This window comes from Vipera berus, assembly GCF_964194415.1.
Source record: "Vipera berus genome assembly, chromosome: 7".
Lineage (NCBI taxonomy): Eukaryota > Metazoa > Chordata > Lepidosauria > Squamata > Viperidae > Vipera > Vipera berus.
Window position 1 is genome coordinate 78281023 of NC_138209.1, and position 14535 is coordinate 78295557.

The 14535-nt window shown below is 42.4% G+C and overlaps 1 protein-coding gene across 1 annotated transcript in view; it reads left to right on the top strand.

Annotated features, from left to right (window-relative positions):
* The first annotated feature begins 323 nt into the window (after positions 1-323).
* The window catches only part of SEL1L3 (SEL1L family member 3), a 36741-nt gene continuing 22529 nt past the window's right edge, over positions 324-14535 (top strand). Inside the window, exons 1-11 of the mRNA XM_081332564.1 lie at positions 324-397; positions 3023-3581; positions 4773-4899; positions 6364-6485; positions 7576-7691; positions 8271-8326; positions 8933-9065; positions 10085-10214; positions 11027-11170; positions 13206-13417; positions 13808-13863. Of these exons, the coding sequence (XP_081188690.1) occupies positions 347-397; positions 3023-3581; positions 4773-4899; positions 6364-6485; positions 7576-7691; positions 8271-8326; positions 8933-9065; positions 10085-10214; positions 11027-11170; positions 13206-13417; positions 13808-13863 (1706 nt within the window). The 5' untranslated portion in view covers positions 324-346. The remainder of the gene's footprint in view (positions 398-3022; positions 3582-4772; positions 4900-6363; positions 6486-7575; positions 7692-8270; positions 8327-8932; positions 9066-10084; positions 10215-11026; positions 11171-13205; positions 13418-13807; positions 13864-14535) is intronic.

Here is a 14535-nt window from a genome sequence, read left to right on the forward strand (position 1 = left end):
AGAGGGTGCAAAGCCCTGTTGGAGAGGAAGGGGGTGCCAGCCGCCCCCTCCCCAGCTATTCAGTTGCAAACTGGGGGTGCGCAGACGACCTCCTCCCAGACCCCACTTTTTCCCAGCCCACGGAAAGGGCGGCCAGGGCGCTCGGCACTCTGCACAAGCTCAGAGGTCACCTGCTCCGCCTTCAGCCAGGGCCGCGGGGCGGAAGAGCGAGGACCGGCCGGGTCGGCTCCGAGCCAGGCGGCGCACCTGCCGCGCCCCTCCCCGCTTCCTCCTCCACCTGTCCACGAAGCAGGATTTCCTCCTCCTCCTCCTCCGCCCGGGCGAGGCGAGCCCCGCGGGCATCGCCATGGACAGCACCGCCGCCGGATCCCTCCTCGGCCTCTGCCTGCTGCTCTGCGTGAGTCCCTGACCGTTCCCACGACCCGCTGTCCCGCGTCGGCCGAACCCGCGTCTTCGCTGCAGGCGCGGTCCGAAGCCCGGAGGGTTAGGGCAGCGTTTCCCAACCTTAGGAACTTGAAGATGCGTGGACTTCAACTCCCAGAATTCCCCAGCCAGCTATGCTGGCTGGGGAAATCTGGGAGTTGAAGTCCACGCATCTTCAAGTTCCTAAGGTTGGGAAACGCTGGGTTAGGGTTAGGGTTGGCGCCGGGCCGGTCAGCCGCCCCGCCTGAAACGCTTGACTTCGCGAGTCGTGTGAACGCGGATCCGCGAAGCTGGGAGGGCTGAACCAAGCTCAGATGGGCACCGCAATCAAGCGACCGGAATAGGAGCCCTAAGGGACCTCGGAGGTCTTCTAGTCCAGCCCCCCCCCCCCCCAGCTCAAGCGGGAGAGGCTGCACCATTTCAGACAAGTGGCTGCCCGGCCTCTGCTTAAAAACCTGGAAGGGATGAAGCGCCCATAACGTCTGAAGGCAACTTCTTCTCTTCCACGGGTTAATTGTTGTCCACGTTGTCCTTTCCTTTGCCCCAGGGTTCCCCCTGAGTTCCCAGGCAGGGGAAGTGTTGCCTTCAGGAATTGTGGGGGGGGCACTCCACGCTGGAGGTTTTTAAGAAGAGACTGGACAGCCCCTTGTCAGGAATGTCGTAGGGGCTCCTGGTTGAGCAGGGGGTTGGACTAGATGACCTCCGAGGTCCCTTCCAGTTCTGTTGCTCTCTTTTTGTTTGTTTCTCTTTTTCTCTTTTTCAACCTATTTGCTCCCCGACTCATTTCTCATTCTGGTGAATTCTGCCTGCAGAATCCATGTCCTTCCCCTAGTAATTAGTCCTATTAATTATTCATATAATTAGCTATTCATTAGTTAACGAGGTGATGGGGGTGCTGTTTCCAGGCCCAGTCTTTTACTTTATTTTACTTTACTGCAATTTATTTCTTAACGTTTTATCTTCATTTCGTTTCACTTTGTGGGTGTACAGTTTTATTGAAATATTTTTAATCTAGACTAGACTATTCTAGTCTAGTCTAGTCTAGTCTTTATTCTCTTTTCTTCTCTTCTTCATTATTCTATTTTCTTCTTCATTATTCTATTCTATTCTATTCATTATTCTATTCTATTCTTCATTATTCTATTCTATTTGTTATTCTATTCTATTCTATTCTTTATTCTCTTCTCTTCATTATTCTATTTTATTCTTCATTATTCTGTTGTAGTCTAGTTTAGTCTAGTCTACTCTATTCATTATTCTATTCTATTCTATTCTATTCTATTCTATTCTATTCTATTCTATTCTATTCTATTCTTTATTTTCTCTTCTCTTCTTCATTATTGTATTGTATTGTATTGTAGTCTAGTCTAGTCTATTCTTTATTCTCTTCTCTTTCTTATTCTATTTTATTCTTCATTATTGTATTCTATTCTTCATTATTCTATTCTATTCTTTATTCTCTTTTCTTCTCTTCATTATTCTATTTTATTCTTCATTATTCTATTCTATTCTATTCTTTATTATTCTATTCTATTCATTATTCTATTCTATTCATTATTCTGTTATATTCTGTTCTTTATTCTCCTCTTCTTCATTATTCTATTTTATTCTTCATTATTCTATTCTATTCTATTCTATTCTATTCTATTCTAGTCTAGTCTAGTCTAGTCTAGTCTAGTCTAGTCTAGTCTAGTCTAGTCTAGTCTACTTCTTCATTATTCTCTTCTCTCCTCTCCTCTCCTATTCTGTTCTATTCTTTATTCTCTTCTCTTCTTCATTATTGTATTGTATTTTATTGTATTGTAGTCTAGTCTAGTCTATTCTATTCTTCATTATTCTATTCTATTCTTTATTCTATTCTATTCTATTCTATTCTATTCTATTCTATTCTATTCTATTCTATTCTATTCTATTCTTCATTATTGTATTATATTGTATTTTATTGTATTGTAGTTAAATCTAGTCTAGTCTCTTATTCTATTCTATTCTATTTTATTCTATTCTATTTTATTCTATTCTATTCTATTCTATTCTATTCTATTCTATTCTATTCTATTCTATTCTATTCTATTCTATTCTATTCTATTCTATATTTTCTTCTCTTTTCTTCTCTTCTTCATTATTGTATTGTATTGTATTGTAGTGTAGTCTATTCTTCATTATTCTATTCTATTCTATTCTATTCTATTCTATTCTATTCTATTCTATTCTATTCTATTCTATTCTATTCTATTCTATTCTTCATTATTGTATTGTATTGTATTGTATTGTATTGTATTGTATTGTATTGTATTGTATTGTATTGTATTGTATTGTATTGTATTGTATTGTATTCTATTCTATTCTATTCTATTCTATTCCATTCAATTCTCTGAATTTTGATCATGTGACCCTGGGGATACTGCAACAGCCCTAAGTGTGAAAACTGCTCATAAGCCCTTTTTTCCCCATGCCGTTGTGACTTCGAAAGGCCGAAAAGGTGGCGAACGGGTCCGAGGGAGAATGCTTTCTATAGAGATCATAAAAAAAATCAACTCCTGCCTTAGCAGGTCTGGAGCGTTAAGGCAAGGTCCAACATTCCCTTCTCTTTCTTCCTTAGGAAAGTGGGCAGTCCTTCGGGAGGGAGACCTTGCTGACCACGCCAATCGCCCCCGAGTCTCGGCACAAGTCAATTTCTGAGGATTTTATTCGCCTGGATGTTTGGGACAAGAGGTTGAGGAGTCGCACTGTCCTTTCAGTGGCCCATTTCTGCTCGAAGCCGTGCACCATCACCTTGGAAGCCGTAGCCTCCTTGGACTTCAAGAAGACCGTCTCGGTGTACAAGAAACAATGGGACGGGGGTCCGACTTTGAAGAACCGAACGGTCAGCTTGAGGTTCCCCAGTAGTATGGTCTTCAGAGAAGACTATCTGATCAAGCAGTCGGTAAATGTACACTGGGTCATCCTCTATGCCTGGATTACTCCGAAAGAGGCCACGGTCCACCATTCTCCAGAAGCAGGAAGCTACTGGCACGCAATTGCACGGGCTTACAGCTTTTTGGACCCAGTTCCCCCTTTCGAACGTCCGTACAAGGAGCATAAAGTATGCTTGACCTGGAGCGTGGAGCAAACGTGGAAGCTCCGAGCGAGCAGGAAACCCCAATGTCCTCGCGAGAACGGTAGGGAGACAAGGATTTCTTCTCACTGGCAAACCACATTGTGAGGTTTGCAACTACTGAATGTAGACCTCAATCGTTTAGCGTGAAGAAAAGTTCTGAGACCCTTTGCAGGGGTCTCAGTCCAAGCCCCCTAAGCAGGGGGTTGGACTAGAAGACCTCCAAGGTCCCTTCCAACTATTCTACTCTACTCTAATTCTATTCCATTCCATTTTTTCTATTCTATTCTATTCTATTCTATTCTATTCTATTCTATTCTATTCTATTCTATTCTATTCTATTCTATTCTATTCTATTTATTCCATTCCATATTTTCTATTCTATTTATTCCATTCCATATTTTCTATTCTATTCTATTCTATTCTATTCTATTCTATTCTATTCTATTCTATTCTATTCTATTCTATTCTATTCTATTCTATTCTATTCTATTCTATTCTATTCTATTCTATTCTATTCTTAACTGGCTTTCTTTGGCCTTTAAGTGGGTATAATAGCTATTGTTGTGTTGAAGTTAGCTAGTATCTATGGAGATTCTTAGTCATCCAGGTTGTCCCAAAAGCGCTTTTTTCAAGAGGCAACTGAACTTTCTGGTTTTTCTTTGAAGACGTTTCGCTTCTCAACCAAGAAGCTTCTTCAGCTCTGACCGAAAGGTGGACAATGGAAGGATTTATATTCCTTGCAGACAGCTGGTCATTTGCATCCTTTAAGAGAATCCTTGAAGCCACTCGGAGGTTTATAAATCCTTCCCTTCTCCACCATTCGGTCAGAGCTGAAAAACCTTCTTGGATGAGAAGCGAAACATCTTCAAAGAAAAACAGGTAAGTCCAGTGGCCTCCTGAAAAAGCACCTATCGGTGGTAGTTCTTGTACAAAGAGGAATGGAAACAATTTTGCTTGCTAAATCCCCTATAAATGCTTGTGCTTGGTAACTGGCTTGTATTTATGACAGCTGCACCAGCCCAGGGTCATGTGGTCACCATCTGCAACCTTTCCAGCCAGCTTCGGACCAAGCCAAGTCAAGCTGGTTTTACTTAACGACGCCTTGATTCACTTAACAGCCATACTGTTTATCAAAGAACTGCATGAGAATGTTCGCTAAACAATGGTGGAGAGTTTCTTGTGCAAAAACCCACCGAAACAGACCCTTTGCAATTCCCTTGACTGCATTAAAAGAACGGTCTTGTTTTTACAGCCCTGGTGGAGATCCTCACCTTTCCGTATGCCTCCGGCGGAGAGGCGACAGGAGTCGTAAAGAAATTTCAGAAATTTAAAAACAGCGAACTTGAAGCCATCCGGAAGCATCATATGAATTATCCAACGTAAGCAATCTCTAGCAATGAAGACTTATTATTATTATTGTTATTGTTATTGTTGTTGTTCTTCTTCTTCTTGTTGTTGTTATTGTTATTATTATTTTCTGTAATGTGCATAGGCTGTCCATTTGTTTATCCTGTGACATTCAGGCAAATCCGATTAGCCAACTTGATTAAACTTCTCTCAAGGTTTCAAACTTAAGTGGCAATAGTGAAGCTCTTTATTATTATTTTTTTTTCTTAAGTGCTTACCTTTTGGGGGGGGCTTCTTGCAAAGGCAGAGATAGTCGTGGAAGGGACAAAATTTATACAGTCAGAAACTTGATTGCTTTTCTGGAAACATTAATTCCATCTCATGAAATAGTAAATAATAGTAATGTATTTCGGTAATAGCAATAGTAATCCATTTCAGAAAAACAGAGTTGGAAGGGACCTTAGAGGTCTTCTAGTCCAACCCCCTGTTCAAGCAGGAGACCCTATACCATTTCGGACAAATGATTGTCCAATCTTTTCTTTAAAAAAAACCCTCCAGTGTTGGAGCACCTGCAACTTCTAATTAATGATTCTAAGTGTCAGGAATTTTTTTCCCCCTTAGTTCTAAGTTGCTTCTCTCCTTGGTGAGTTTCCACCCGTTGCTTCTTGTCCTGCCTTCAGATGCTTTGGAGAATAGCTTGGCTCCCTCTTCTTTGTAGGAGCCGTTTCTGTTCTGTACCAGCCTGCTACCGGCCCTGCAGAAAAGGCAGGGACAACCCCTTTTACAAGAAGGCAAGAGGCTGGAATTACGCCTGCCAAATTTATTACTACAAAAACAAACGGAACAAGACAAACCAAGAAACAGGAGCTTTAAGAAACATGAACTATCCGAGCGGTTGCCTTTAGCAAACCAGCCCTCCCCACGCATTCCCCTTATATAGAGTTCAGGGCGTGGCTTCTCTCTGCCTCCTTCCGAGAAGCCCCATTGCCTTCCTCTGTCTACTCCTAATTGACTGCCTCCTGCGTCGGGCGTCCTTGAACAGGGCCAGCTGTGGGTCATCTTCATCCACGCTGTCAGGCTCACACAGCTGGGTCTCCGTGGTGACCAAGTGGGAGGGGCCTGGCTGAGGGCTCTCATCAGCAAGATCTTCAACCCCCTCAGCAAGGTCTTCAACACCCCCCTCCTCCTCTGAGTCGTCCGACCCAACTGCCGAACCCACAGGCTGACCCTGAATCACAACAGTTTCTCTGAAATGGTATAGGGTTTCCTGCCTGAGCAGGAGGTTGGACTAGATGACCTCCAAGGTCCCTTCCTCCTCCTCCTTATTCTTATTGTTGTTGTTATCCTTTGAAGAAAGCACAACAATTTCCAGGCTGAGAAGTGGGCCAGGTGGAGGGCAGCGTCCCTCAATGTTTCGTTGAATTGTCTGGATTCTATTCAGATCGTTTCAGGAGTCAGTAAGCTGTTTCTCACCAACGTGTTTTGTGCTTCTCCAGCTTTGCTTTCTCTGTCTGGCTTTATTTACTGCGCTATTGTGAGAGCTCGCTCTGTGGCATCCTGTACTTCATCGATTCGGGAGAAATGTATGGCACCCCTGCTCTATTTCTCACCAACAAAGGTAAGAGGAAGAAAAAGAGATCCGCCTGGCAGGAAACCAGAAGCAGGGACTTCTCCGTGGTGGCTCCTTCCCTCGGGAACGTCATCCCTCTGGAAATTAGACCGGTCTTCGCTCGGACATTTTTTCAGATGGCCCTGAAGACGAGGTTCTGCCAGAGGGCCTGGGGGACCCGGAGCTGGACGGAGCCCATCAAATGACCGATTTGAGTGTGAATGGTCGCCGGGGATGGTGTGTGTGTGTGTGTGTGTGTGTGTGTGTGTGTGTGTGTGTGTGAGGGGGTAATTATTTTTATTATTTTTATTTATTTTACATTGCATTTTTATGTCCTGTATAAGTCGCCTTGAGTTGTCCTGAGCTAGAAAATTATTATTATTATTATTATTATTATTATTATTATTATTATTATTATTATTATTATTATTATTATTAATAATAATAATAATAAGAAGAAGAAGAAGAAGAAGAAGAAAAAGAAGAAGAAGAAGAAGAAGAAGAAGAAGAAGAAGAAGAAGAAGAAGAAGAAGAAGAAGAAGAAGAAGAAGAAGAAGAAGAGGAGGAAGAAGAAGAAGAAGTAGTTGGAAGGGACCCTGGAGGTCATCTAGTCCAACCCCCCTGCTCAGGCAGGAAACCCTCTGCCATTTCAGACAAATGGCCATCCAGTCTCTTCTTAAAAACTCCCAGTGTTGGAGCATTCACCACTTCTGGAGGCAGGTTGTTCCACAGGTTAATTGTTCTCACTGTTAGGAAATTTCTCCTTAGTTCCAGGTTGCTTCTCTCCTTGACTAGTTTCCATCCGTTGCTTCTTGTCCTGCCTTCAGGCGCTTTGGAGAATAGCTTGACTCCCTCTTCTTTGGGGCAGCCCCTGAGATACTGGAAGACTGCTGTCCTGTCACCCCTCACCCTTCTCTTTATTAAACTAGACATTCCCAATTCCTGCAACCGTTCCTTATATGTTTCAGCCTCCAGTCCCCCAATCATCTTTGTTGCTCTTCTCTGGACTCTTTCTAGAGTCTCAATTTCTAAATAAATAAATAAATATACAAAGAAAGAAATAGATAAATTAATAAGTAGGTCGGGGACCCCATTTCAGGTGACCTTCACATCCAAATGCACCTGGTCAAAGGAGGGGACCTAGCAGGGAAGACCACGTTCTGCCTTCCTCTAAAGCAGTGGTTCCGACTTGATCTCTCCATTCATGGACAAGAGGTATGTCTCTCTCTCTCTGTCTCTCTCTCTGTCTGTCTGTCTCTTTCTCATTCTGTCTCTTTCTCTCTGTGTCTTTCTCTCTGTGTCTCTTTCTCTCTCTTTTTTTTCTCTCTTTCTTTCTCTGTCTCTTTCTCTTTTTTTCTCTCTTTCTCTGTCTTTCTCTCTCTGTCTCTCTCATTCTCTCTGTCTTTCTCTGTGTCTCTTTCTGTGTCTCTCTCTGTCTCTTTCTGTCTTTTTCTTTCTGTCTCTCACTCTTTCTTTCTCTGTCTGTCTCATTCTCTCTTTCTCTTTCTCTCTCTCTCTCTCTCTGTCTCTCTCTTCCTCTGTCTCTCTGTTTTTGTCTCTCTCTGTGTGTCTTTTTCTTTCTCTCTCGCTCCCTTTCTCTCTTTTACTGTCTCTCTGTCTCTTTCTGTCTCTTTCTCTCTCTCTCTTTCTCTCAACCTTGCATGTACCTCATAAATATGAGTCCGTTCCCAATCATCTGAATGTAAATCACGTGACCCCAGGGAAGCTGCAACGGTCATACGTGCGAAAAAAGGGTCATAATTTTCAGAACTAATATTTCACTTTTTCTTTCAGATCGACATCACCATTGTGGGGAAGAATATGAGTGTCTTTCATCATCAGATTTTTAAGTAAGACCAACTTCTCTATTCCTATGGTTGCTGGGAATAAATAAACATCTATTAAGCCCTTCAAGGCTTAGGAAGTCTCCATCTAAGCCAGAGGTCCCCAACCCACCAGTCCGTGGACCGGTACCGGGCCGCGGCATGCCAGCAACCGGTCCGCACAAACAAGCAAAGCCCCATCCAAGAGATGCAGGCAACACACAAAACCACACCCCTTCCATTCCGCGGAAAAACCTCTCTCCACGGAACCCGTCCCTGGTGCCCAAAAGGTTGGGGACCTCTGATCTCAGCCACAGGTTGTGGTCCAGAAAATCAGATACCAGTCACAATTGTGCAACGGAGCCAAGAAACGGTTATAAGTCACAGTTCGTCACTAAACACACCTTTGTAAATTGAGGATCGAACGGCAAAACCGTGACACCGTGTTATTGCAGCGTGCACAGATCAGGGGCTGGCAGAAGTTTTCGCTTACAGAGGAGCTTCCGACGTGTAATTGTGCGATCTTGCCGTTTCTGTAGCTGCAACCCCGGACGGATGGGACTTCTCCTTTTCACGTTGCCGTCGTTTTAAGATTGGAAATTTAAAATGCCGATTTGTCTTCCTTTATTCTAGTTTTCAGCAAGATTTCTACCACAATGACACCGATGGGTACTTGGTTTTGGGGGGAAGTGGCTACGTGCTGGGAATCAAAGGATATTTTGGATCAGCGAGATACTACCGTCTGAACAGCCTAGAGACTGCAAAGGTGAGTGTGTGAAGGATGGAAAGGTGGAGAGGAAGACCACTCACTGTTTCATGAATACTTCTTTTTTTTTATTGAAAAGTTTTACAGTACATTTTTGAATACAAAACCCCTCCCCTCCCCTCTCCCCAAACCTCCCCAACTCTCCCCTCCCCTCCCCCCTCCCCCCGACTTCCCAGAGCTAAATACAGGGTATAAAAATACAAACAAACTTAATCTAAAATATGCAAACAACAATAAAATATTAAATTCTATCGCACTTTAACTCTTAATAAAATAATCTGTTTCATGAATACTTCTAGTCCTTGACGTACGACCACGAAGGAGGGGCTCCGAGTGAGACATTGGTCGAGTGAATTTTGCCCCGTTTTATGACTTCCCTGGCCGCTTTGGTTAAGGGAAGCCCTGCGGTTGATTAGTGACCTCGGAACATTGCGAGCGTCATAAATAGGAGTCAGTTGCCAAGCCTCGGAATTTTGATCATGTGACCTTAGGGAGGCTGTGACTGTCGTACGAGTGAACGACGATCGCCGGCGCCTTTTTTTTCAATGCTGTTGTAAACTCCGGGTTTTGCTACTTTGCTGAAGTGAATCACTGCGGTGGATAAGTTAGCACTGACGACCACACAGCTGAGTTCAACGTTTGTGTGGTTAAGTGAGACATTTGTTAAGTGAGTTCCCCCCCCCCCCATTTTATGACCTTTCTTGACACGGTTGTTAAATGGATCACTGCAGTTGTTAAGTTAGGAACACGGTTGTTAAGTGAATCTGGCTTCCCCATTGACTTTGCTTGTCGGAAGGTTGCAAAAGGGGGGAGGTGTCACGTGACTCCAGGGGACGCTGCAACCGTCGTAAGTACATGCCAGTTGCCGAGCCTCTGGATTTTGATCACGTGACCCCGGAGGGGGAATGCTGCAATGGCCGTAAGTGTGAAAAACGGCTGTAAGCAGAGGACTGCCTGTAGGATTTTCTTAAATTGCCAACTCTGGGAAATAAATAGATTACTTTTTTTGTCCTTTCCAGTTTTCTCATCCGTTCCGCAACAAGGAAATTTCAGAGAGAATTGAGATGTACTATCAGAAACGGGCTAATATCCAGAATAGAGTATCTGAGCGTGGATTCTCAGAGAAATATTTTGAGGAAAATCAACAATGTAAGTAAATCACAAGTGATGTTATCGGACTCTTATTCGGGCTAATTTGAGGCACCAGGAGAGATTGGACAACTGTTTGTCTGAAATGTTATAAGGTCTCCTGCCTGAGCAGGGGGTTGGACTAGAAGACCTCTAAGGTCCCTTCCAGCTTCTATTCTATTCTATTCTATTCTATTCTATTCTATTCTATTCTATTCTATTCTATTCTATTCTATTCTATTCTATTCTATTCTATTCTATTCTATTCTATTTTTCATTCCTCTATTCTATTCTATTCTATTCTATTCTATTCTATTCTATTCTATTCTATTCTATTCTATTCTATTCTATTCTATTCTATTCTATTCTATTCTATTCTATTCTTCATTCCTATATTCTATTCTATTCTATTCTATTCTATTCTATTCTATTCTATTCTATTCTATTCTATTCTATTCTATTCTTCATTCCTATATTCTATTCTATTCTATTCTATTCTATTCTATTCTATTCTATTCTATTCTATTCTATTCTATTCTATTCTATTCTATTCTATTCTATTCTATTCTATTCTATTCTATTCTTCATTCCTCTATTCTATTCTATTCTATTCTATTCTATTCTATTCTATTCTATTCTATTCTATTCTATTCTATTCTATTCTATTCTTCATTCCTATATTCTATTCTATTCTATTCTATTCTATTCTATTCTATTCTATTCTATTCTATTCTATTCTATTCTATTCTATTCTATTCCCTTCAAACTCTGTTTTTCTGTCATTCTATTAAGAAAACCATTTTCTTCTTTTTTTATGGCAACTTTTTCCTCAGGCCCTCTTGACAACTTTTATTTGGAACTGAGCAACAAATACAGGAGCCCCCGGACGTGTGTTGCTTTGGGCTGGGAGAAAGGATTGAGAGGAGATCACAGTGTGCTTGAAGACGCAAAGGACACAATTCTCCCTTTTCCAGAAGGTAAATGTCCTTCTTCGATATGGCAGATAGTCAAGATCATGGCAATGACTCTTGCAAGAGGTCCAAACATGCCCACCAACCCACCCAGCGGATTGATGGATTGTGGAGATTCCTATAGGATGAAAACATGGTGGCAGCTGTTTAAAAATATATCTAATAACCTCTTTGAAGAAAAGCTCCATTTCTTTTTTTGCTAGTCGTGTAAATTCTCTTTCTTTTAATATGAAAGGTAAAGGTTCCCCCGCACATGCGTGCTAGTCGTTTCCGACTCTAGGGGCCGGTGCTCATCTCCGTTTCAAAGCCGAAGAGCCAGCGCTTGTCCGAGGACATCTCCGTGGTCATGTGGCCAGCATGACTAGACGCCAAAGGCGCACGGAACGCTGTTACCTTCCCACCGTAGTGGTCCCTATTTTTCTACTTGCATTTTTACGTGCTTTCAAACTGCTAGGTTGGCAGAAGCTGGGACGAGTAACAGGCGCTCACTCTGCTACGCGGCACTCGGGATTCGACCCGCCAAACTGCCGACCTTCTGATCGACAAGCTCAGCGTCCTAACCCACTGAGCCACCGCGTCCCTTTTTTCTTTTAATATAGATTGGTTCAAAGTCCATCTTGATTTATTATTATTATTATTATTATTATTTTGTATTCCTCTCCACATCGCTTCTAAAGGGTTGTGGTCTGCCCATGTACCTGGTTCTATCTCAATTTCCTGCGTGTTTGTTCTCAGCTCAGATGTCATCCAAATCATATCGATTCTGGACCAGGATTTTTGACTGTTTAAATAAAATGTACATTGTAATTTTCCTGGATTAACATCCCTCCAGATATCTTGTACTCCAATTTCTTCTACCCTATTAAAAAAGGACTTAGGTAATCTTCTTCTTCCAGTTTTTCCTGTTTTATGACTTTTATAGTCTAAAGTCCCATCCACTATCGCATTTAAGTCTCCTACTAAACAGATATTTTGGCACTCCGTTTCTATTATTTTTCTATGGAGATTTTGATAGAATTCTTCCTGGGTATTATTTGGTCCGTAGATTACTGCTAACAATGTTTGCTTTTGATGTAAGGATATTTCTACCATCACAATTCTTCCTTCTTCATCTGAATAAATCATTTTAGAATCTGTGGGCCTGTGTTAAAGCGACCAAAATTTGGACCAAGATACACACTTGGCTAGAAAAGATGTTGGGAAAACACGTAGATTTTAAACCTGAACTTTTTCTTATTAGGTATAATGCCAGAAAAATCTGATAAGCAAAGTATATATTTAACATTGCATGTACTAACAGCAGCAAGGTGTGTATTCGCTCAGCACTGGAAGAAGAAACACAACTAGACAAAGAGATCATCAAGATATTGGACTGTGCTGGAATGGAAAGACTTACATTGAGGATCAAAGAGAAGGAAGATAACAGAATATTCTCAAGCGTGGAATTTATTTTTTAAATACGTTTTATGATTTCTTTTTTACATAATCGCCTTAATATTTGGTAAACATCGTGTTGTCTGGCTTTATATTTAAAAAACAATAACAATCCGTTTCTATAACTCCATAGACCACATAATAGCTTTGCTTGATGTCCTCTTTTTCCAAAAGTGTTCTCTTTTGCCAACCTTGAATCAATACAATTCTTACTATTTGGATAAACAACAATTACATACAGACATTTTTTCCTAATATTTCTGCAAACAATAAGCACGTCGACGTAAAACCTCTTTTCTAACTGACCATCTTGATAGCCTCATCGCAGATCCTGTTTAGCATTCTTATTTAAATTTGTTTTCCCCACAATATTCAAAACATTCTTCCTTTATTGGGGGAAAGGGGTAGCAGAGAATAAGAATGTAATTTGCATTAGTAAGCAAACAAATTAACCCAGACCACACGGTGTTTATTAAGCACTAATCAAATGTAATAATAGAAAATTAATAAAACTCTTTGAAAACAAAAAGTAAACAGGATGGCAGCAGAAGCAGGGGTAGAAACCAGCTCACTGGCTTGCTAATGTGTTGTATTTTTACTCTTTTAGTATCCAGACACAAGAAGGAGATAGCCTTCAAAATTGGACGCGGGTTATTTGAGGCAGCTGCTGAAAACCTATCACGAGCGGATGGTCTGCTTTATATCAATTCCTCCATTTTGGCCCTGAGGGATTCCAGCAGTTATGGATATTCCAGAGCTTCTTACGTTCTCGGTGTCATCTTCGAAGTTGGGCTAGGTATATCTCCAGACCCAGTTCAGGTAGGATGTTGGGATACTCACATTTCTACTCCAGGATTTAGACACTGTCCTGATGTGCTTTGCATCTGGCTGGCTGAGGAATTCTGGGAGTTGAAGTCCACCCACCTTAAAGTTGGTTTAAGGTTGAGCAGCCCTTGCTACAAGTCTAGCTATAGCTGCAGCACAGGCACAGGTGGTCCTTGGCTTACGAGCACAACCGAGGCCCAAACATTTCTGTTGTTAAGTGAGGCATTCGTTAATGGAGTTTTGCCCATTTTACGAGCATATTTGTCACCGTCGTTAAGAGGGTCACCCCGGTGGTTAGCCACTTGGCTGTGAAGTCAATCTGGCTTGCCCAGTCACTTTGCTTGTCAGAAGGTCTTAACTCCGCGTCTGAGCTCTTGCCTCCAGGTTTCTGAGTTTGCTATTTGCAATGTATTAATGATAAAACGGGACGCGGTGGCTCAGTGGGTAGGACGCTGAGCTTGTCGATCAGAAGGTCGGCAGTTTGGCGGGTCGAATCCCGACTGCCGCGTAACAGAGTGAGCGCCTGTTACTCGTCCCAGCTTCTGCCAACCTAGCAGTTCGAAAGCACGTAAAAATGCAAGTAGAAAAATAGGGACCACTACGGTGGGAAGGTAACAGCGTTCCGTGCGCCTTTGGCATCTTAGTCATGCCGGCCACATGACCACGGAGACGTCCTCGGACACGCACTGGCTCTTCGGCTTCGAAACGGAGATGAGCACCGGCCCCTAGAGTCGGAAACGACTAGCACGCATGTGCGGGGGAACCTTAACCTTAACCTAAAAATGATAATAATAATGATAATGAGGAGGAGGGGAGGAGGAGGAAGGGTCCTTGGAGGTCATCTAGACTGACCTCGTGCTCAGGCAGGAAACCCTATACTATTTCAGACAAATGGCTGTCCAGTCTCTTCTTAAAGACTTCCAGTGTTGGAGCTTCTGGAGGCAGGTTGTTCCATTGGTTAATTGTTCTGTCAGGAAGTTTCTCCTTAGTTCCAGGTTGCTTCTCCCCTTGATTAGTTTTCCATCCGTTGCTTCTTGTCCTGCTTTCGGGTGCTTTGGAGAATAGCTTGGGACTCCCTCTTCTTTGGGGGCAGCCCCTGAGATATTGGAACT